This window comes from Musca autumnalis, unplaced genomic scaffold (genome assembly GCF_047663935.1).
Source record: "Musca autumnalis isolate F117 unplaced genomic scaffold, ASM4766393v1 scaffold_3, whole genome shotgun sequence".
Taxonomy (NCBI): domain Eukaryota; kingdom Metazoa; phylum Arthropoda; class Insecta; order Diptera; family Muscidae; genus Musca; species Musca autumnalis.
Window position 1 is genome coordinate 15,382,096 of NW_027411866.1, and position 26,148 is coordinate 15,408,243.

General features: G+C 31.5%; 1 protein-coding gene across 3 annotated transcripts in view; it reads left to right on the forward strand.

The window, feature by feature from the left end:
• The window catches only part of LOC141396830 (uncharacterized), a 51,026-nt gene that overhangs the window by 9,035 nt on the left and 15,843 nt on the right, over positions 1 to 26,148 (forward strand). For all 3 annotated transcript variants that reach the window (XM_073972502.1, XM_073972503.1, XM_073972504.1), the window contains exon 2: positions 10,982 to 11,979. In XM_073972502.1, the coding sequence (XP_073828603.1) occupies positions 11,367 to 11,979 (613 nt within the window). In that variant the 5' untranslated portion in view covers positions 10,982 to 11,366. The remainder of the gene's footprint in view (positions 1 to 10,981; positions 11,980 to 26,148) is intronic.

The following is a 26,148-nucleotide window of genomic DNA, read 5'->3' on the forward strand; positions in this document are numbered from 1 at the left end:
AAGACCTTCTTTTAAAAAATCTTCTTAGAGACAGAAGTATTTTGGAAAAGCCTACACGAAATATATTAAAAATAACAAAAAATTTTCAGTCAGGAACAATTTTCTTGTGATACCCTAGTGCGTATGACTCATGTTACAACGTATACGTTACATATATTCGAAAAATCGCTATTGATGACTTGAATGGATACTATGTAGGCAGCCAGAAGTTAATCTTTCCACTTTCAATAGTCTTTTAAATTACAGGGGAAATAAAGGAAATTTTCACTGAGGATTTTTGAAATGCCTTCTTATAGACAGAAGCCCTATTGGAAGATCTTCTTAGAGACCGAAGTATTTAAGAAAAGTCATTCGTTATTAGGCAGAAGGTCTTTTGAAAGATATTTCATGTAGCTAAAGCAGTTTTTTCCTTTATACGCAGAATGTTGTTTGAAGGACTTGATGCATTCAAAATGTCTTTTGAGGGGTCTTCGATAGACAGAATTTCACTTGCCTGCATCTAAAATGTCATTTACAAGAAACCTTCTTGAAGGTATAGGCAAAATCCATTTTAAAAGGCCTTCTATGTAAAAAGGCCGATTTTAAAATGCTCTAAAAAGATCTTTCTATAAGCAGAATAGCTTCCACTTCGTGGAAGATATGACGTTTTTTTTAATAGGTACCTAAGTGCGAATGTTCGTTATTAATTACACTGTGCGACAAAAAATTACAACGAAAATGAGTAGATTATGAAAGTGGAGCTAAAATATGAGACACATGTATCGGCGTTTTTATACCCTCCACCATAGTATGGAGGGTATATTAAGTTTGTCATTCCGTTTGTAACACATCGAACTAATCATTTGCGGCCCAATAAAGTATATATATACTTGATCAGGATAAAATTCTAAGACGATCTAGCCATGTCCGTCCGTCTGTCCGTCTGTTGTAATCACTCTAGCGTCTGCAATAATTGAGATAGAGTGCTGAAATTTTGCACCCGTGGGTCTTTTTTCCACAGGCAGGTCAAGTTCGAAGATGGGCTATGTCGGTCCACTCTTTGGTATAGCCCCCATATAACGGTACCTCCGAATTTGAGGTATTTTAACGTTCTTCGCCACATTTGCAGACCGAATTAGCTATAATTTGGCACTTGGGGTTCCTAGTGATCAACAAACTTATATCCCAAAGGATATGGGCATAGGCCCATGTTTTGGTATAGCCCCCATATATCGGTACCTCCCGATTTTCGGTATTTTGAGAAGTTTAGCCACAATTTGTAACCGAACTATCTGCAATTTGACATTTGAGGTTCTAAGTGGTCATGAAACATCTTCACCAAACATCGTCAACATAGGTCCATGTTTTGGTATGGCCCCCTTATAACCGTACCCCCCGATTTTCGGTATTTTGAGCATTTAAGTTACAATTTTTAACCGAAATAGCTGTAATTTGACATTTGAGGTTCTCAGTGGTCATGAAATATCTCCACGAAACATCGTCAACATAGGCCCATGTTTTGGTATAGCCCCCATATATCGGTACCTCCCGATTTTCGGTATTTTGAGAATTTTAGCTATAGTTTTTAACCGAAATAGCTGTAATTTGACATTTGAAATTCTCATAGGTCATAAAACATCTCCAACGAAACATCGTCAACATAGGTCCATGTTTTGGTATAGCCCCCATATAACGGTATCTCCCGATTTTCGGTATTTTGAGAATTTTAGCTGCAATTTTTAACCGAACTAGCTGTAATGATCGGTATTTTGAGAATTTTAGCTACAATTTTGTCTATTCAAAAATAATCGTCAATATAGGTCCATGTTTTGGTATATCCCCCCATATAACTGTACCTCCCGATTTTCGGGTACTAAATTTAATTAGGACATACTTAAGTGACCGCTTGCAGTCCGTTTGCATAGGCAACGTTAAATCCATGCCTTTGGTAGTTCCGAAGGGTGTTCCCCAAGGATCAATCATTGGGCCTTTACTTTTCTCGCTATACGCTAATGATCTACCAACCCAAATTGTCAATAGCAACGTCGTTATGTATGCTGATGATGTTCAAGTCTATGCAAGTGGGTCTGTTGATAGAGTTGGCGAATGCATAAGTAAACTTAATGAAGATCTTTCCAGTGTGTACAGATGGGCTACAACAAACGGTCTTTTATTAAATCCTCAAAAATCAAAGTGCCTCGTCATACATAAAAATAAAAATTTTTCCTTGCCAAACCTTAATATTGTTATTAATAATCAGAACATTGATATTGTTCCTAATGCCAAGAATTTAGGAGTAGTATTCAACAATACTTTAAGTTGGTCCAACCACGTGAATGCTGTTGCCGGGCAAACGTATGCTAAACTGCGAGCTTTATGGGTTACACAGTCGTTCACACTAATCAATATCCGCATACTTCTGGCGAAGAGTTTCCTAATTCCCGGGTTAATTTATGGATGCGAACTTTTCGCTAACTGCGATTCATCCAGCCTGCGAAAATTGAACGTAGCCTTCAATAATATTATACGCTATGTTTATGGATTGAAACGAAACCAGCACATTTCTCACCTTACTAAAACTCTTTACGGTGTTAGTTTTAATCATCTTCTCAAGATAAGATCGTTAATATTTCTTCACAAAATTATTGAAGTAAAAAAACCAGAACATCTTTTTAAAAGAATAAAATTCACACGATCTGAGAGAGGCAGAATCTTAATTCCATTAAAACAACGAAATCTATTATCTGATAGACACTTTTTTATAAATTCCATATGTCTTTGGAACTCTCTTCCCCATGAAGTTCAAACGATCAGCAACGCGTTTATCTTTAAAAAGCATATTTTCAAATTATATACAACTGAATCAAATAATCAATAATTTTCCTTTATTTATTTCTAATAAATTGCTTTATATTATTCTCTTTTATTATTGTAATAATTCTATTTTTTATCATTGTAACTCTTCCTCTTTTATTTCATTTTGTATTTAAATTTTTAAATGGATAATTCATAAAAACCAAACCTGTACTGTAATTATAAGATTTTTGTCTTGTTGTGCAGGTATTCATAAATAAATAAATAAATAAATAAATAAATAAATAAATAAATAAATAAATAAATAAATAAATAAATAAATAAATAAATAAATAAATAAATAAATAAATAAATAAATAAATAAATAAATAAATAAATAAATAAATAAATAAATAAATAAATAAATAAATAAATAAATAAATAAATAAATAAATAAATAAATAAATAAATAAATAAATAAATAAATAAATAAATAAATAAATAAATAAATAAATAAATAAATAAATAAATAAATAAATAAATAAATAAATAAATAAATAAATAAATAAATAAATAAATAAATAAATAAATAAATAAATAAATAAATAAATAAATAAATAAATAAATAAATAAATAAATAAATAAATAAATAAATAAATAAATAAATAAATAAATAAATAAATAAATAAATAAATAAATAAATAAATAAATAAATAAATAAATAAATAAATAAATAAATAAATAAATAAATAAATAAATAAATAAGTAAATAAATAAATAAATAAATAAATAAATAAATAAATAAATAAATAAATAAATAAATAAGTAAATAAATAAATAAATAAATAAATATATATATATATATATATATATATATATATATATATATATATATATATATATAAATAATAAACTACCCTCAATTTGACTCTTGAAGTCCATGCAAAATTTAAAGATAGGTTGACTCTTTGATACCTTTCACCTAGCTGAACACATTTTTTTAGATTAGATAAAATAACACTGTGCAACAAAATGGAGGTGAAAGTCTGGGGCACGGAAAATTCCTCTTGGGGAAGAAAGGCCTTGGTGAGTATATTATAAACCCCGAAGGACAGATCCGCCGTGAGTCGAACTTCCGCGTTATGGCAAAGATATAATGCTAATTCATGATGGCTTACAGGGTCTCTTGCAAAAACTTAATCACGCCATAACGCAGAAGTTCGACTCACGGCGCATCTGTCTTTCGGGATTTTTAATATACACACACCAAGGGCTTTCATCTCCAACATTTGTGTTCACAGTGTAATTTAGGCAATAGTGGAAGGCAGTAGGAGTCTATCCATTGTCGAAAAGTTGTTCCACCTAAAATTGTGAAAGGGCCCTAATTATTCCATTTTAATTAAGACTATTTTATGGAGGGTATAAAAAGTTTGGCCCGGCCGAACTTAACGACTTTTTACTTGTTAAAATATATATTCACCAAAAATATTTCAAACGCTGTTTATGAATGAAGAGGAGTTTATGATATGAAGAGGAGTTTTTGAAAGATTTTTGAAAAAATGACCAAAAAGACACCTTTGATGACCCGCATTAGTTAAAATTTTAACAAAAATATTCCCCACATCCTCCTCTGTAAAGTTGCCAAAGACACTATATACCTAAATTGCAAGAATTACAAGATATCTTAACTCGAATATATCGAAAAAACTAGAAATGGGCGGAACTTACCCCGCCTACTTTGGTTACTTTCCGATGTAAACTTTAAAAACGCCGATACACGTATCTCATATTTTTAGCTCTACTTTCATATTCTATCCAGATTTCCTTGTCATTTTTGTTGTTGTCACACAGTGATATTAATAAAAAATTTAATAAAAACTTTCATTTTTTTTCAAAATAGTCAGGCTTAATCCCATAGTCGTTGTTTTAATATTTTATTAATTTATTAGTGGTAAAAATTGGCGATGTTTACCAAGGGGTAAGGCAGGGAATACTATAGTTTCAGATCTCGCCACAGATCTTCATCGGTTCTCTTGTTTCTTGTTTTTGAACAAGAAACTTTTTATACCCAAGTGTCAATTGCCCGCTCAAATAGATACGTGTGCAAAGAAACACTCTGATCGAGAATTTCTTGGGCACTAACTAAACTCGAGCAACTTCACTTGCAAACAAAACCAATCTTTCCCAATTTGCTGAGGATCAACGAACGCATAGCAGTGGGAAAGATTGGTTTTGTTTGCACAGATCGAATTTATTTAGGGTCTTTTCAGAATTTTGTGGTACTTTTTGGACATATGAACTTGCAGACAAAAATGTGGATTATGATTAAAGTGCAAAAGTTTTGCCGACATAGTGCATTACGGAAGTGCATCTTATTTTGAGGGTCATATTTTTTCGATAGATATCGCGCCCACTAGTCATTTTAGTGGGTTATCGTACACCTTTTGGACTAGTATGCGAGGAAGCTTGGAATTGTCCACGGAAAGCATAATATGGCTGTAAACAGTACGACAAAGAACCTCGTCGGTATAAATTTCCAAAGGATCTCCGAACAGACCCTACACCGCACTTGGCCACAAATGTTGAACATTTGTGTGGGAGGTATCCTAAGGAGAGGACCGATATGGACCATTTAAGTTGAACTAAGTCTGGGCAAAATATGACGAAGTCCAAATTTTGGACCAAATCGGTTTATCAGTTTGAGAGTTATTGTGCTCTCCAGCTACTACATATGGTGCCATAGGGGTTTTTTACAACTTTCGGGCTGTTTTCCCAAGAAGTATGGGCTTGCCACTGAAAAAAACTTTTACCGTCGTAATTGAGACAGCGATTGCAAGTTGCTTCAACAGAAATCAAAGTTAGTCAAGAGCAGGTCTTAAAGTGAACTTATCCGAAATTTTGTGTGGGAGGTACCCGAAGGAATGGACAAATATATTCCATATTCAAACCTGATCTATATCTGGTAGATATATTAGGATGCGTACAGTATGGACCAAATCGGCCCTTCCCTTGAAGAGTTATCGTGCGCACAATTCTTCCGAACCTTATTGAATTTTTGTGGGGGAGGTACCTGAAAGAGTGGACCGATATGGCTTATCTCCAAACTTAAACTATGTTTGGACAAAATATTACTAAGGCCAAATTGTGGACCGAATCGGCAGATCCATTCGAGAGGTTTCTTGCGCTCCAACCACCTCACACGGTGTCATAGGGTTTTTTTGCAACTTTCAGGCTATTCTCTCGGGAAGTATGGACTTGCCCCTGATGAAACTTGTGCCGTCGTATGTAGGGCAGTGAATACAAGTTGCTAAAACAAAAATCAAAGCGATTCGAGAGCTGGTCCTAAACTGAACTTTTACGAAATTTTGTGTGGGAGGTACCTGAAGGAGTTGACCGATTGAGTCCATATAGAAACCTTATTTAAGTCTGGTACACATTTCACGATGGGCAAAGTATGGACCAAATCGGTTACTCCCTTCAAGAGTTATCGTGCGCACAAATTTTCCGAACATTTTTGAACTTTTGTGGGGGAGGTACCGGAAGGAGTGGACCGATATAACCCATCTTCGAACTTAAACTAAGTTTGGACAAAATATTGCGATAGCCAACTTTTGGTCCAAATCGGTTCATCCGTTCGAGAGTTATCGTGCGCACCAGCCAGCCAGACAGACGGACGGACATTGCTAAATCGACATACTTGGGGTCTAAAACCATTATTTCGATGAGGCACATTTTGCCCGTATGAAAGTTCATATACCCTCGTTAGCATAAATACTGAGGGTATAAAAATTGGGATAATGTTCAAATTAATTTGAATCAGGGCTGTTAATACAAATTAACACTGCCGTCTTTCTAGGCTATTACAAAAAAATTGGTACTTTTAAACTATGAATCTGATTTTGAAAAATTAACTATAATCAGGAAGACATACATATTCAGAAAACATATAACCTAAAATTATTTTTGTGGGTGGAATGGCATTGTAAAGGTTATCGTAGACAGAATTTATTTGTGGAAAAGTCTAAACCCCTTAAATGGTGCCTCTGTACCGTAAGGGTCATCTATATTTCTGGCAATTCTTTACTTGAAGAAAACTTACAATAAGGACAAAGAATTCTTGTAAATTAGAAAGTTACGTCTCACAATGCAGAATTTGTCGGAAAAGTGATTTTTACAACAAAAAAGGATATTCCCAGAATATCTCTTGTCTCTTCGAAAAATAAAAATTTAATAATGGGAGTTATTTGTATTAAAAAAACTCTGAACCCTATAGACTAACTTTTTCTCCAGTTTTCTACTATGCCCCAGTACATATAACTACTGACGTTATGCATACGACCCAAATCTCCTGCTAACTACAACTTTTAATTTATAACTTTTTTCGTCCATTCCACCCCAATATCCAGCATATTTCCACGTAATAAGTTTGGTTTGTGGTCCCATTCTATGTGTTAGAGGAATGTTGTGTTTAATTATTTATTGCTGCACCATGGAATAACAGAAACAGCAAAAACAGCAGTGCCGACATATACATTTACAATGGATATTGAGCCAGCTGTGTCTCCACAGGGGACATAACACGTTTTATGGGTTCTCATTTCGATTTACAAGATTATTTTACCACAGCAACAACAACAAAGAAAAAAAAAACAACAAACAAAGGCTCACCATGCAAAACCACAATTCCTAAGCAAATGTAAATTACAATTGTTTTTTAGTTATCTAAAACAGAAATAATAGTGGGCAAAAATAAATTTAGGTTTTTATTCACTTTAAAGTGAGAGAGATTTAATAATTGAATAAAATTATGGTATTTTAAAGGATTGTGAAGTAGGATTTATATGTTCCTATTTGAAAAGTGATTTAACGTTTGAATTGGAAAACTAACGATTGGTTAAAATAAAAAAGGGAAAAGAGAGAAGTGAATCAGTGGCGTATACATTATGACAACATTTATACGTCAAGAAACTAATAATTTATTTTGGTTATTTTTTAATTAAAAAAAATAAACAAAAAAAAAAAACAAATAAAAAGGCGAGCAAAAAGGTTGCATAGGGTAAAACACCATTAAGTAGAAGACCCCATAGAATATAAGTGCACCGTAGAGGTCTCATATAGAATAGAAGACCACCGTAGACCACCATAGGTGGCTTCTATAGAATAGAAGACCACCGTAGGTGGCTTCTATAGAATAGAAGACCACCATAGGTGGCTTCTATGAAATAGAAGACCACCATAGGTGGCTTCTATGGAATAGAAGACCACCATAGGTGGCTTCTATGGAATAGAAGACCGCCATAGGTGGCTTTTATGGAATAGAAGAGGAATAGAAGACCACCTTAGGTGGCTTCTAAGGAATAGAAGACCAACAGGTAGCTTCTAAGGAATAGAAGACCACCATAAGTGGCTTCTTAGAATAGAAGATCACAATAGGTGGCTTCTATGGAATAAAAGACCATCATAGGTGGCTTCTATGGAATATAAGACCACCATAGGTGGCTTCCATGGAATAGAAGACCACCATAGGTGGCTTCCATGGAATAGAAGACCACCATAGGTGGCTTCTATGAAATAGAAGACCACCATAGCTGGCTTCTATGGAATAGAAGGCCACCATTGGTGGCTTCTATGGAATAGAAGACCACCATAGGTGGCTTCTATGGAATAGAAGACCACCATAGGTGGCTTCTATGGAATAGAAGACCACCATAGGTGGCTTCTATGGAATAGAAGACCACCATAGGTGGCTTCTATGGAATAGAAGACCACCATGGGTGGCTTCTATGGAATAGATAGCCACCATAGGTGGCTTCTATGGAATAGATGGCCACCATAGGTGGCTTCTATGGAATAGAAGACCACCATAGGTGGCTTCTATGGAATAGATGGCCACCATAGGTGGCTTCTATGGAATAGAAGACCACCATAGATGGCTTCTATGGAATAGAATACCACCATAGATGGCTTCTATGGAATAGAAGACCACCATAGGTGGCTTCTATGGAATAGAACAGATAGGAGGCTTCTATGAAATAGAAGACCACCATAGGTGGCTTCTATGAAATGGAAGACCAACATAGGTGGCTTCTAAGGAATAGAAGACCACCATGGGTGGCTTCTAAGGAATAGATAGGTGGCTTCTATGAAATAGAAGACCACCATAGGTGGCTTCTAAGGAATAGAAGACCACCAGAGGTGATTCTTATGGAACAGAAGACCACCATAGGTGGCTTCTATGGAATAGAAGACCACTATAGGTGGCTTTTATGGAATAGAAGACCACCATAGGTGGCTTCTATGGAATAGAAGACCACCATAGGTGGCTTCTATGGAATAGAAGACCACCATGGGTGGCTTCTATGGAATAGATGGCCACCACAGGTGGCTTCTATGGAATAGAAGACTACCATAGGTGGCTTCTATGGAATAGATGACCGCCGTAGGTGGCTTCTATGGAATAGAAGACCACCATAGGTGGCTTCTATGGAATAGAAGACCACCATAGGTGGCTTCTATGGAATAGAAGACCAACATAGTTGGCTTCTAAGGAATAGAAGACCAACATAGGTGGCTTCTAAGGAATAGAAGACCACCATGGGTGGCTTCTAAGGAATAGATAGGTGGCTTCTATGAAATAGAAGACCACCATAGGTGGCTTCTAAGGAATAGAAGACCACCAGAGGTGATTCTTATGGAACAGAAGACCACCATAGGTGGCTTCTATGGAATAGAAGACTACCATAGGTGGCTTCTATGGAATAGATGACCGCCGTAGGTGGCTTCTAAGGAATAGAACACCACCAGAGGTGGCGTCTATGGAATAGAAGACCACTATAGGTGGTTTCTATGGAATAGAAGACCACCAAAGATGGCTTCTATGGAATAGATGACAGCCGTAGGTGGCTTCTATGGAATAGAAGACCACCATAGGTGGCTTCTATGGAATAGAAGACCACCATAGGTGGCTTCTAAGGAATAGAAGACCACCAGAGGTGGCGTCTATGGAATAGAAGACTACCATAGGGGCCTTCTATGGAATAGAAGACCACCATAGGTGGCTTCTATGGAATAGAAGACTACCATAGGTGGCTTCTATGGAATAGATGACCGCCGTAGGTGGCTTCTATGGAATAGAAGACCACCATAGGTGGCTTCTATGGAATAGAAGACCACCATAGGTGGCTTCTATGGAATAGAACAGATAGGAGGCTTCTATGAAATAGAAGACCACCATAGGTGGCTTCTATGAAATGGAAGACCAACATAGGTGGCTTCTATGAAATAGAAGACCAACATAGGTGGCTTCTATGAAATAGAAGACCAACATAGGTGGCTTCTATGAAATAGAAGACCACCATAGGTGGCTTCTATGGAATAGAAGACCACTGTAGGTGTGGCTTCTATAGAATAGAAGACCACCGTAGGTGTGGCTTCTATAGAATAGAAGACCACCGTAGGTGTGGCTTCTATAGAATAGAAGACCACCGTAGGTGTGGCTTCTATAGAATAGAAGACCACCGTAGGTGTGGCTTCTATAGAATAGAAGACCACCGTAGGTGTGGCTTCTATAGAATAGAAGACCACCGTAGGTGTGGCTTCTATAGAATAGAAGACCACCGTAGGTGTGGCTTCTATAGAATAGAAGACCACCGTAGGTGTGGCTTCTATAGAATAGAAGACCACCGTAGATTTGTCTTCTATAGAATAGAAGACCACCGTAGGTGTGGCTTCTATAGAATAGAAACCACCGTAGGTGTGGCTTCTATAGAATAGAACACCTCCATACGAGTCTTTTATAGAATGGAAGACTTGAATGTAGCAATCCTTAGGGTTCTATTATGGAATAAATTTCCATTAGTCTTTGCAACGTAGTTTAGGATGCGTGATTAATTTTTGATTATGAAAAAATCATACCCCCTAAAATATTATTTATGAGGAACGGAAATAATGGGGGAGAGTGAATAAGCCAACACTCAAGTTGCATGCTTAATCCTGTGTTGTGGCAATGATCATACGCACACAACCAACAGTGGCTGTGTGTGAGAAGCCAAAAGAGTGAGGAGTGACTAAGACAAAAGTCTAGTTAACATAATAATAAGCCCATAAATCATAACCTAAATAAATAATGGCGATAATAAAGCCAAAACAAAACAGACATCTAAAAATTTTTTTCATTCTTTCTTTTCTTTCAATTTTCTTCTTTACAAAGGCAAGTTAATCACAAACCCCCACAACAACAACTGGAATTATCTCAAGAAAGACACGCACATACAAAGAAAATCTGAAAAACTAAAAGATGAACAAGAGACCTTGAAGACAAATGAAAAAATAACAATGAACTATTTTTGTCATCCGCGCCAAAGCCCAAAGGAAATTTCCTAGCCGGCTTTTCAAAGTAACAACAACAACAAAGAGGGAAGGAAAGAGGGAAGAAGAACGACAACACAATAATAACAACAATTACAAAGATTATTCTACAACAAAAACGACAACTGCTGCTGCAGCTGCTGTTGACATTATTGACAACAATAATAACAGCAATAGCAACACCTTCTGTAGCTATTGTCACAACGAGGACAATAATAAGTCCAATAATGCTGCCACCGCCATTAGCAACAAGCCCACAAACACCGACAACAACAATGAGAATTACCACAACAACAACACCAATTACAGATCGAAGAAACGAATCTGCCTTTGTATATAATCCTGCTGATACCACTGCATCTAGAATTACATCTAAGGCCACCACCACCACCATAGATGGTCCAACTCAACGTCTGAAAGCAATGCTGAATAAAACCCTTTCTTCCCATAAGCACAACAACACCGCCGCCAACAATGGTGATTACTCAGCTCAATACTTTGGTTCACCCGTCTTAGCATCCGATGATACACCCCATGTATCCCCAACTCAATTAGAAACATATGCCGATGATGAGTTTGTTTATGGCCGGATAAATGATGGCAGTGGCCTGGTTGGTAATGGTAGTAGCTTTGATAGTTATGCTACAGCTGTGGCAGCAGCTGATATGGCTGTGACAACTTTGACGAATGGCACACATTTGGAAGCCGCGACCACCACTGCAGCGACAACAACAACAGCAGCGGCGGCAGCAGCAGCATTTCCCACCGCTCAAACTGTGGCCACGTTTATAGCGGCTGGCAATAAAAATCGTGCCACAACAATAATTGTTTATCCTACAGGTGAGTACGAGAGAAAGAGAGTAGAAGAAGAAGAAGTGGGGTGGGATGGGGTGAGGGAGGTAGAAACATTAATCATTTGTCGTTTTCACTTGGCATGACTTTGGTTAACATTTTTTTTCTTTTTTAACAGATTTGGAAGAAGGTTTTGGGTGGAGAAGACGGCAATTTAAATTTTTATTTTTGAAAATCTTTTTATGGAGAGAACTTTTTGGTCCACTTCCCAACTTTTTTAATTAATCAAGACTTGGTTTTGTAGCGAATTTTTGGGGCATTTTTGTATTGAAACAATAAATGCAACTTTTTCTAATGGGCGTATGATTAATATTATTTTTAATTTGGGTGCGTATGACAAATATTAATTAATACTGGAAAATGGGGCGTATTGGAAACGCGATTTGCAACTTTTTGTAGAAGAATAGATGACCTCATAGGGGCCTTATGCAGCATGGAAAATGTCAATTAGGGTCTTCTATAGAAAATATAAAATTGAAAACCCCTGTAAGTTCTTCATAAAACTGAATCTAGGATCTACATAGAACTGAATACCTAAATATTAGGACCTCGATAGATGTCTTCTATAGGTTGGAGGACTTCGTTAGGAATCTTCTAGAGAATATAAGTCCACCATAGGGATCTTCTATACAATTAAATACCTATACATAAAGGGTCCTCCTATATAATAGAACATCACCACAGGTTCTTCCATAGAATATAAGATAGCCGTAGGGTGTTTCTAACGAATGGAATACCTAGAATACCTCCATAGGGGTCTTTTATACAATTAAAGACCTATATAGGATTCTATACAACAGAACACCACCATAGGGCCTTCCAAGAATAGAATAGAAGATAGGGTCTACTAGGTAACGGATGGTCTCAATGTCAGTCTTCTATATAATGGACAATCTCTATTAAGATCTTCTAAAGAATTAAAAAATTTCATGAAAGTCTTTTTTAGGGGTTTTCTATAGAATAATAGACCACATTTAGATGAGAAGGCCATACAAAAGCATATTCAGCTATTAAAAGCAATTCAGCCATTCTACATTAACAAAAATATGTATATATTTTCAGTACTTTTTCATAAATATACCGGTTAAAATGTGAATTCAGCAAAGAAAATATTGATGGAAAATCTTCAACAAAAGGTTTATAAAAAATAGAAAGGATATTCAGCCATTAAGAAGCAATTCAGCTTAGTAAGATTTACCAAGAAAACTAAAATTTCAAAGAAAAATTAAATTTTCTTTACTTTTTGACCCATTCAGCTGTTATAGCATGAATTCAGCAAAGAAAATATTTGTATAAAATGCTCCAACTTAAGGTTTATAAGAATAAAACATACAATTCAGCTATTAATCAGTAATTCAGCAAAGTAAAGTTTGCTGAAAACACAATGATAACGAAGAAAAATTACAATTACACATATTCAGCTGCTATAATATGAATTCAGCAAAGAAAATATTGTTGAAAATCCAAGAACTTGGTGTTTTTAACAATTGTAAAGCATATTCAGCTATTAATTAGTAATTCAGCAAAGTAAAGTTTACAACAAAAGCTAATATTTCCAAGAAAAATTAAATTATCTTCGCTTTTTTGCTTATTCTGCTGTTATAATATGAATTCAGCTAAGAAAATATTGTTGAAAATTCTCCCACTAAAGGTTTATAAGAATTAAAAAGCATATTCAGCTATTATTAAACAATTCAGCTAAGCTATGTTTGCTAAAAAAGCTAAAATTTCATAGAAAAATTAAAGTTTATTCACTTTTTTGTATATTCAGCTGTTATAATGTGAATTCAGCAAAGAAAATATTTTTGAAAATGCTCCCACTAAAGGTTTGGGTGACGTAGGGGATGGAAGATACCAAGGAACGGTCCTGACCGGTGTTAACATGGCAAAGCCCAGGATTTGTCTTGGTCCCTCTTTCATCTCAAGTGGACACTGACCTCCCCGTGGTGTCACCTGGGGAACTGCATTTAACACCCGTTAAAGGTAGTGAGCTAACATGTGCCGCGCGTTCACCCATAAGAACGTTAAAAACTTGGGTTTGGGCGTCGGGTTAGTAACCCTCCCCTAGAAAAAAACTGCCTACTATGAAAAAACGAAAGAAAAGAAAAACAAACCCCACCTCCAATAAAGGTTTATAAGAATTAAAAATCATATTCAGCAATTAATAAACAATTCAGCTAAGCAAAGTTTGTTAAAAAAGCTAAAATTTCATAGAAAAATTAAATTTTATTCTCTTTTTTTTATATTCACCTGTTATAATGTTAATTCAGCAGAAAATATTGTTGAAAACGCTTCAACTTAAGGTTTATAAGATTAAAAAAGCATACTCAGCTATTAATAAGGAATTCAGCAAAGCAAAGCTTGCTAAAAAAGCTAAAATTTCATAGAAAAATTAAAGTTTATTCACTTTTTTGTATATTCAGCTGTTATAATGCGAATTCAGCTAAGAAAATATTGTTGAAAATTCTCCCACTAAAGGTTTATAAGAATTAGAAAGCATATTCAGCTATTACTAAACAATTCAGCTAAGCAAAGTTTGCTAAAAAGCTAAAATTTCATAGAAAAATTAAAGTTTATTCACTTTTTTGTATATTCAGCTATTATAATGTGAATTCAGCAAAGAAAATATTGTTGAAAATGCTTCAACTTAAGGTTTTTAAGAATAAAAATGCATATTCAGCTATTAATACGGAATTCAGCTAAGTAATGTTTACTGAAAAAAACAATAATTTCAATGAAAATTTATATGCTCTTTACTTCTTCACATATTTAGTTGTTAGAATATGAATTCAGCTAGGAAAAGTTTGTTGAAAATGCACCAAATACAAATTTAAAAGCATATTCAGCTATTAATTAGCAATTCAGCTATGAAAAGTTTGCTGAAAATATTGTAATAATGATGAAAAATAAATATCGCTTACTTTTTTGACAAATTCAGCTACTTGAAAATCAATATAGCTAAGGAAATGTTGTTCAAAATGGCTTAATTAACATTTTATAAACAATGTTTAATAAAATTCCGTCGAATATATTCAATTCAGCTGCATGAAATTTTAATTCAGCAGAGAAAATATTGTTGAAATTGACAAAATTTAATCTTTAAAATCAAATAAAATAAATTCCAGCTACTTAAACACAATTCAGCTAAGGAAAGTTCGCTGACAATTTTTTAATAACAAAGAAAAATAAATTTCGCTTACTTTTTCACATATTTAGCTACTAGCAAATCAATTCAGCTAAGGAAATATTGCTCATAATGACTTAATTAACTTTTTATAAACAATTTTGAACAAAATTCTCGCGAAAATATTAAATTCAGCTACATGAATTTCTAATTCAGCAGAGAAAATATTGTTGAAATTGACAAAACTTAATCTTTAAAATCAAATAAAATAAATTCCAGCTACTTAAACACAATTCAGCTAAGAAAAGTTTGCTGAAAATATTTTAATGAAGAAAAATAAATATCGCTAACTTTTTTGACAAATTCAGCTACTCGAAAATAAAAAAGCATATTCAGCTATAATAAAAAGGCATATTCAGCTATTAATAAGGAATTCAGCAAAGCAAACTTTGCTAAAAAACTAAAATTTCATAGAAAAATTAAAGTTTAATCACTTTTTTGTATATTCAGCTGTTATAATGTGAATTCAGCAAAGAAAATATTGTTGAAAATTCTCCCGCTAAAGGTTTATAGGAATTAAAAAGCATATTCAGCTATTACTACACAATTCAGCTAAGCAAAGTTTGCTAAAAAAGCTAAAATTTCATAGAGAACTTAAATTTTATTCACTTTTTTTGTATATTCAGCTGTTATAATGTGAATTCAGCAAAGAAAATATTGTTGAAAATGCTTCAACTTAAGGTTTATAAGAATAAAAAATCAAATTCTGCTATTAAACAGTAATTCAGCCAAATAAAGTTTGCTAAGAAAGCTAAGATTTCATAGAAAAATTAAATTTTATTCACTTTTTTGTATATTCAGCTGTTATTATATGAATTCAGCTAAGAAAATACTACTGAAATTTCTCCCACTAAAGGTTTATAAGAATTAAAAAAGCATATTCAGCTATTACTAAACAATTCAGCTAAGCAAAGCTTGCTAAAAAAGCTAAAATTTCATAGAAAAATGAAATTTTATTCACTTTTTTGAATATTCAGTTGTTATAATGTGAATTCAGCAAAGAAAATATTGTTGAAATTGCTTCAACTTAAGGTTTATAAGAATAAAAAATCAAATTCTGCTATTAAACAGTAATTCAGCCAAATAAAGTTTGCTAAAAAAGCTAAGATTTCATAGAAAAATTAAATTTTATTCACTTTTTTGTATATTCAGCTGTTATTATATGAATTCAGCTAAGAAAATACTACTGAAATTTCTCCCACTAAAGGTTTATAAGAATTAAAAAAGCATATTCAGCTATTACTAAACAATTCAGCTAAGCAAAGCTTGCTAAAAAAGCTAAAATTTCATAGAAAAATGAAATTTTATTCACTTTTTTGAATATTCAGCTGTTATAATGTGAATTCAGCAAAGAAAATATTGTTGAAATTGCTTCAGCTTAAGGTTTATAAGAATAAAAAAGCATATTCAGCTATTAATAAGGAATTCAGCTAAGTAAAGTTAACCGTAAAAAATAATAATTTCAATAAAAATTTGTACGCTCTTTACTTCTTCACATATTCAGTTGTTATAATATGAATTCAGCTAGGAAAGGTTTGTTGAAAATGCACCAACTAAAAATTTAAAAGCATATTCAGCTATTAATTTACAATTTAGCTAAGAAAAGTTTGCTGAAAATATTGTAATAATGAAGAAAAATAAATATCGCTAACATTTTGACAAAAAAATTTTGAAAATCAATTCAGCTAAGGAAATGTTGATAAGAATGACTTAATTACCATTTTATAAACAATTTTTAATAAAATTCCGTCGAATATATTCAATTCAGCTGCATTAATTTCAAATTCAGCAAAGAAAACATTGCTAAAAATTACTAAATTCAAGCGTTATAAGGAATTAAGAGCAATTTCAGTTTCTAGAAAACAATTCAGCTGAGCAAACATCATTGAAAATATAATAATAATAAAAAAATCTAAGTTTTGCTTACTTTTTCATATATTCAGCTACTAGAAAATCAATTCCGCTGAGGAAATATTGCTCATAATGACATAATATTCAATTCAGCCGCATGAAATTTTAATTCAGCAGAGAAAATATTGCTGAAATTGACAAAATTTAATCTTTAAAAGCAATTAAAATAAATTTCAGCTACTTAAACACAATTCAGCTAAGGAAAGTTCGCTGACAATTTTTTAATAACAAAGAAAAATAAATTTCGCTTACTTTTTCACATATTTAGCTACTAGCAAATCAATTCAGCTAAGGAAATATTGCTCATAATGACTTAATTAACTTTTTATAAACAATTTTGAACAAAATTCTCGCGAAAATATTAAATTCAGCTACATGAATTTCTAATTCATCAGAGAAAATATTGTTGAAATTGACAAAACTTAATCTTTAAAATCAAATAAAATAAATTCCAGCTACTTAAACACAATTCAGCTAAGAAAAGTTTGCTGAAAATATTTTAATGAAGAAAAATAAATATCGCTAACTTTTTTGACAAATTCAGCTACTCGAAAATCAATTCAGCTAAGGAAATGTTGTTCAAAATGGCTTAATTAACATTTTATTCTTCTTTATTGCATATTCGATATTCGAATGTTAGCGACCATATTACATTTCATGTATAATATTTTATATATCATTGACAAAATAAGAAAATAATTCTCTATTTCTTGCGACACATTTTATAAACAATGTTTAATAAAATTCCGTCGAATATATTCAATTCAGCTGCATGAAATTTTAATTCAGCAGAGAAAATATTGTTGAAATTGACAAAATTTAATCTTTAAAATCAAATAAAATAAATTCCAGCTACTTAAACACAATTCAGCTAAGGAAAGTTCGCTGACAATTTTTTAATAACAAAGAAAAATAAATTTCGCTTACTTTTTCACATATTTAGCTACTAGCAAATCAATTCAGCTAAGGAAATATTGCTCATAATGACTTAATTAACTTTTTATAAACAATTTTGAACAAAATTCTCGCGAAAATATTAAATTCAGCTACATGAATTTCTAATTCATCAGAGAAAATATTGTTGAAATTGACAAAACTTAATCTTTAAAATCAAATAAAATAAATTCCAGCTACTTAAACACAATTCAGCTAAGAAAAGTTTGCTGAAAATATTTTAATGAAGAAAAATAAATATCGCTAACTTTTTTGACAAATTCAGCTACTCGAAAATAAAAAAGCATATTCAGCTATAATAAAAAGGCATATTCAGCTATTAATAAGGAATTCAGCAAAGCAAACTTTGCTAAAAAACTAAAATTTCATAGAAAAATTAAAGTTTAATCACTTTTTTGTATATTCAGCTGTTATAATGTGAATTCAGCAAAGAAAATATTGTTGAAAATTCTCCCGCTAAAGGTTTATAGGAATTAAAAAGCATATTCAGCTATTACTACACAATTCAGCTAAGCAAAGTTTGCTAAAAAAGCTAAAATTTCATAGAGAACTTAAATTTTATTCACTTTTTTTGTATATTCAGCTGTTATAATGTGAATTCAGCAAAGAAAATATTGTTGAAAATGCTTCAACTTAAGGTTTATAAGAATAAAAAATCAAATTCTGCTATTAAACAGTAATTCAGCCAAATAAAGTTTGCTAAGAAAGCTAAGATTTCATAGAAAAATTAAATTTTATTCACTTTTTTGTATATTCAGCTGTTATTATATGAATTCAGCTAAGAAAATACTACTGAAATTTCTCCCACTAAAGGTTTATAAGAATTAAAAAAGCATATTCAGCTATTACTAAACAATTCAGCTAAGCAAAGCTTGCTAAAAAAGCTAAAATTTCATAGAAAAATGAAATTTTATTCACTTTTTTGAATATTCAGTTGTTATAATGTGAATTCAGCAAAGAAAATATTGTTGAAATTGCTTCAACTTAAGGTTTATAAGAATAAAAAATCAAATTCTGCTATTAAACAGTAATTCAGCCAAATAAAGTTTGCTAAAAAAGCTAAGATTTCATAGAAAAATTAAATTTTATTCACTTTTTTGTATATTCAGCTGTTATTATATGAATTCAGCTAAGAAAATACTACTGAAATTTCTCCCACTAAAGGTTTATAAGAATTAAAAAAGCATATTCAGCTATTACTAAACAATTCAGCTAAGCAAAGCTTGCTAAAAAAGCTAAAATTTCATAGAAAAATGAAATTTTATTCACTTTTTTGAATATTCAGCTGTTATAATGTGAATTCAGCAAAGAAAATATTGTTGAAATTGCTTCAGCTTAAGGTTTATAAGAATAAAAAAGCATATTCAGCTATTAATAAGGAATTCAGCTAAGTAAAGTTAACCGTAAAAAATAATAATTTCAATAAAAATTTGTACGCTCTTTACTTCTTCACATATTCAGTTGTTATAATATGAATTCAGCTAGGAAAGGTTTGTTGAAAATGCACCAACTAAAAATTTAAAAGCATATTCAGCTATTAATTTACAATTTAGCTAAGAAAAGTTTGCTGAAAATATTGTAATAATGAAGAAAAATAAATATCGCTAACATTTTGACAAAAAAATTTTGAAAATCAATTCAGCTAAGGAAATGTTGATAAGAATGACTTAATTACCATTTAATAAACAATTTTTAATAAAATTCCGTCGAATATATTCAATTCAGCTGCATTAATTTCAAATTCAGCAAAGAAAACATTGCTAAAAATTACTAAATTCAAGCGTTATAAGGAATTAAGAGCAATTTCAGTTTCTAGAAAACAATTCAGCTGAGCAAACATCATTGAAAATATAATAATAATAAAAAAATCTAAGTTTTGCTTACTTTTTCATATATTCAGCTACTAGAAAATCAATTCCGCTGAGGAAATATTGCTCATAATGACATAATATTCAATTCAGCCGCATGAAATTTTAATTCAGCAGAGAAAATATTGCTGAAATTGACAAAATTTAATCTTTAAAAGCAATTAAAATAAATTTCAGCTACTTAAACACAATTCAGCTGAGCAAAGTTTGGTGAAAAAATTTTAATAACAAAGAAAAAATAATTTCGCATACTTTTTCAACATATTCAGCTACTTGAAAATCAATTCAGCAGGAAATATTGTCAAAAATTAATTTGTTAGCACTCTATAAACACTTTGTTAAAAGTTCCATCAGATATATTCAATTCAGCTGCATGAAATTCTAATTCAGTATTTTAATAAAATGTGCTGATGCCTTTGTTTTACCTTTAACCATATTGTTCAACGCTTCTATCAGTCAAGCTGTTTTTCCAGATGCATGGAAAACATCATATATTATTCCCCTTTTTAAATGTGGAAATAAATCTGATGTTTCAAATTATCGAGGAATAGCAAAATTAAGTGTGATTCCAAAGCTTTTTGAAAAAATCATCACTGATAACCTTTACCATGATGTCAGTTCTCTTGTATCTCCCTATCAACATGGATTTCAGAAAAAATGCTCCACAACAACTAACCTTCTCCACTTTTCCACACTTGTCAATCGGGGATTTGTTCAAGGAAAGCAAACCGATACTGTTTACACGGATTTCAGCAAAGCTTTCGATAAAGTAAATCATAAGCTGTTACTATTAAAACTTGAGAACATAGGTTTTACTAACAGAAGTGTAAACTGGATTTCCTCGTATCTACAACGAAGAATACAGCATGTAAATTTTAAAAATACAATATCAAAAAGAATCGATGTTACTTCTGGAGTCCCACAAGGCAGCCATCTAGGACCACTTCTGTTTTCATTATTCATAAACGACTTGCCTCAAACAATAAAGTTTTCTAATATCTTGATGTACGCCGACGATGTAAAAATATTCCTCAGTTTTGCAGATATGTCAAACAATCAGTTGTTGCAAAATGATTTGAATTCATTTGCTTATTGGTGTAATATTAATCTTATGGAACTTAATCATTCGAAATGTAAACTTATGAGATTTACTAGAAAGAAGTTATTGGATACTAGTTATACGCTCAACGACTATTTTTTGGAAAAAGTTAACACCTTTGTTGATCTTGGAGTTTTGCTGGATTGTAAACTAAATTTTAATGCACACATTTCAGTAACAATAAACAAAGCAAAGTCTGTGCTGGGGTTTGTTAAACGATGGAGTAAGGAGTTCAATGATCCTTATGTCACAAAAAATTTATACACTACACTTGTTCGCCCTATACTGGAATATTCTTCGATCATATGGGACCCTATATATATTAAACACAGCGATCGCATCGAGTCAGTTCAAAAACAATTCCTGCTTTTCTGTTTACGAAGCCTAAACTTTTCTTTATATAGTCTTCCGTCATATACTGATAGACTTTCCCTGATCAAGCTGCCTACTCTGAAAAGCCGTAGGAAAATGCTAAATGTGTCATTCCTTTTTAATGTTATAATGGGTGATGTCACAGCTGGTTTTCTCGTCAACAATATTTGTTTTAATATTCCCCAACGACTTACTCGAAATTATGTACCACTAGCTATTAAATTTTCAAGAATGAATTATGAAAATGCTGATCCCTTAACTAGAATGTCTAAAGATTTTAATGAATTGTATAGTCTTTTTGATTTTTCCATGGATATTAATACTGTAAAAAGTAAAATTGTAATACATTTGAATTCACAGAATTAAGTACAAAATTGTTCATTTATATAGTCTGTAAGGAAAAATATCCATAGACTAATAAATAAAATAAATAAAAAAATAAATAAATAAAATATTGCCAAAAATGACAAAATTCAATCATTAAAAGCAATTAAAATCAATTGCAGCAAATAAAACACAATTCAGCTAAGCAAAGTTCGCTGATAATTATTTAATAACAAAGAAAAATAAATTTCGCTTACTTTTTTGAAATATTCAGCTACTAGAAAATAAATTCAGCTAAGGAAATGTTTCACAAAATAACTTAGTTTACATATTATAAACAATTTGAAGGAAATTCCAACGAATATATTCAATTCAACAAAGAAAATATTGTATAAAATGATTATAAATATATATAAATATTGAATTTATAAGCAACTAAAATCACATTCAACTATTCATAAGCAATTCAGCTGAATAAAGTTAACTGAAAATGTCACATTAGCAAATAAAACTAAGTTTCGCTTACTTTTTGACATATTCAGCTATATGAAAATCAATTCAGCTAAAGGAATACTGCTCAAATGACTTTAGTAGTACTTTATAAACAATTTTTAAAAACATTTCATTAGATATATTCAATTCAGCTGATTTTCTACATATTCAGCTATCAAAATATTAATTCAACTAACATAAACAACCTGAAAAATGAAAATTAGGCTTATTCAGCTACAAAAAATTGAATCCAGCTGAGTAAATCGTGCTTATTACAGTAGAATTAAAAATACAGATTTTACTTCATATGATTTAAAACACATTCAGCAACTATTTATGTGATTTTATAACATCAATTCAGCTAACATAAAAACCTTGGAGGCTATACACTGTATAGGTGTTGTTTTATAGTTAGCTGAATTGATATTTGAGTAGCTGAATAGCTACAAATGTAACGGAAATCGAGTATTTAATGGCATTTTGGGATATATTTAGTAAAATTTACTTAGCTGAATAAAGTTTTTTGTAGTTGAATAGGCTTAAATTTTCTTCTGAGATATAATTGTAGATATTACTGTGCACTTTTGAATGTTTTATAGTTAGCTGAATTGATATTTGTGTAGCTGAATACCTACAAAAGTAATCAAATTTAATATTTAGTGGTGTTTTGTGTATAATTAGTAGCATTTATTTAGCTGAATTATGTTTTTTGTAGCTGAATAGGCTTTAATTTTCTTTAGAGATAGTATTGTACACTTGTGGATGTCTTGAAGTCAGCTGAATTGTTATTTGAGTAGCTGAATACATACTAAAATAATGAAAATCTAATATTTAATGGCATTTTGGGATATATTTAGTAAAATTTACTTAGCTGAATAGAGTTTTTTGTAGCTGAATAGGCTTAAATTTTCTTCTGAGATATAATTGTGGATGTTATTGTGCACTTTTGAATGTTTTATAGTTAGCTGAACTGATATTTGAGTAGCTGAATACCTACAAAAGTAAGCAAATTTAATATTTAGTGGTGTTTTGTGTATAATTAATATCATTTATTTAGCTGAATTATGTTTTTTGTAGCTGAATAGGCTTTAATTTTCTTTAGAGATAGTATTGTACACTTGTGGATGTCTTGAAGTCAGCTGAATTGGTATTTGAGTAGCTGAATACATACTAAAGTAATGAAAATCTAATATTTAATGATTTTTTATGCATATTTAGTAAATTTTACTTAGCTGAATGGCGTTCTTTTTTTTAGCTGAATAGGGCTTAATTTTTCCTAAGATATTATTGTGTAGTTTTGGATATTTTACAGTTAGCTGAATTGATTTTTGAGTAGCTGAATTTTTTCAAAGGCAATAAAAATCTAATATTTATGTTAAATTTACTTAGCTGAATTGTGTTTTTTGTAGCTGAATATGCTTAGATTTTCTTTTGAGATATTACTGTGCACTTTTGGCTATTCCATAGTTAGCTGAATTGACATTTGACCAGCTAATTACCTATAAAAGTAGTGAAAATCTTAAATTAAATGGTTTTTGGGTATATTAGGTACAATTTTGTTAACTGAATTGCGTTTCCTTGTATTCCTAGCTATAAAAATCTCAATTCAGCTAAGTAAAATATTCTTATTATATAAGAATAACAAGCAGATACAACACTAAGAATTATTTTTATCGTATTCAGCTACTCTATTACCAATTCAGCTAACATAAAATCCCCAAAAAGTACTCAGTAATAACTTTAGTGAAGAATTAGAACAATTCAGCTACAAAAATCCCAATTCAGCTAAATAAAACATACTTATATTGTAAGAATAACCAATAAATATTACATTTACATCTATTCAGCTATAAAAAAATCTCCATTCAGCTAAGTGAAACTTGGTTACAAATAAATATTTCATTTCACATACTTTTGGCTATATTCAGCTACCTTATTACATATCCAGCTAACATAAGAACCTCAAAACGTACTTAGTATTAACTTTAATGGAGGTAAAAGCCTATTCAGCTACCACAAAATCAATTCAGCTAAGTAAAACTTACTTATTACATGGGAATAACAAATACATATTTAATTTTATAGGATTTTATACCCATTCAGCTAGTGTAATAACAATTCAGCTAACATAAAACCCGGCAAAAGGTACTCAATAATATCCTTTAAGACAAATTTAAGCTTATTCAGCTATAAATAACTGAATTCAGCTAAGGAAATATTAAAGTTATCATCTGAGTTGTTTTTTCTCATTTCTAAAATTACTTGAGGGATTTTAGTTAACTTTTATTGACACATAAACAATTATGTGTGTCTCTCAAAAGACAAACAAAACAAAAAATAATAATACAAAAACTAATTCCATTATATATTTATTATTATATATAAATAATTATATAGATATTGTTAACATTATTTTCTTTAATATTTTTTTATTACATTTAAGCAATTTGTTCACAATCTATTTACATCACTTGCGTCCCGTAGGGGTCTTGCAAACACACACATACAAGCAAAACAAATAACATAGCTGTTATATTTGGCTTGACCTTTTTTTGCTCTGTTCTCTGGTGGGTACTTTGTTCCACTGAGTATCATTAAACAAATAACAGTTCTTCTATTTTTGACTGTTGATGATGGCAATGGTGATGATATTCATGTTTTTGTTATTGTTGCTACTGTAAATAAAAGTAGCAGCAGCAGGCAGCTGATTAGTGTTGTCAAACAATGTTCACAGTGTTTTGGGGGGTTAATCGTTGTGTGTGTCTGTCCATTACAGAGAAATACATTCTATAGAAATGTTGACTGACATTAATGTCTAAACAGTTATTTTGACCTTTACTCTTCTCATGCATGGTCATGGTTATCATCATGATAAACACATAGGTATATACACACATACTTACATACATAAGTAAATATCTGTGTTTAGTTTAAAGCCTGAGGGATTTAACTTAAAATAATGGTAGTTTCTCCATGTTTTTTTCGCCTCAGAATGAGTTGCTATTTAAAGTTTTGATGTTTGTTTTCGTGAAATTGCATGAAGTGGTGGTGTATATTGGGTTGAGAAGAATAAATTCACGACATATTTGTTTAGCTGAATATAGTCTTTTGTTTTTGATGTTGAATAAGATTAGATTTCATTCTAAGACATTATAGAGTTTAATTACATAATTTAATGTTAGCTGAATTGATTATCTACAAATGTAATGGGAATCTAATTTTAATGGATTTTTTTTTTACATTTAGTATAATTTACTTAGCTGAATTGTGTTTTTTGTAGCTGAATAGGCTTAGGTATTCTTCTGGTGTGTTATTGAGGACTTCAAGATGTTTTATAGTTAGCTGAATTGATATTTGAGTAGCTGAACAGCTACAAAAGTAATGAAAATTTAATATTTAATGGTTTTTGTAGCGTATTTAGTACAATCAACTTAGCTGAATTGTGTTTGTTATAGCTGAATAAGCATTGTGCAAATTTGGATATTTTATAGTTAGCTGAATTGATATTTGAGTAGCTTAATATTTACAAAATAATGAAAATGGAATATTTAATAGTCTTTTGTGCATATTTACTACATTTTACTTAGCTGAATAGCGTTTTTGTAGCTGAATAGGCGTAAATTTTCTTCTGAGATGTTATTGTGCACTTTTGGATGTTTTATAGTTAGCTGAATTGATATTTCAGTAGCTGAATATCTACAAACGAGATGAAAAACTAAAATTAAAAAGGTTTTGCGACATATTTAGTACAATTTGCTTAGCTGAATTGTGCATAGACTTTCTCCTCAGGTTTTATTGTACACTTTTGGATGTTTAAAAGTTAGCTGAATACATATTTGAGTAGCTGAGTACCTACTGAATTATTGAAAATCTAATAATTACACTTTTTCTGATTATTTAGTACAATTTAATTAGCTGAATATGTTGTTTTTGTAGCTGAATAGGTTTAGATT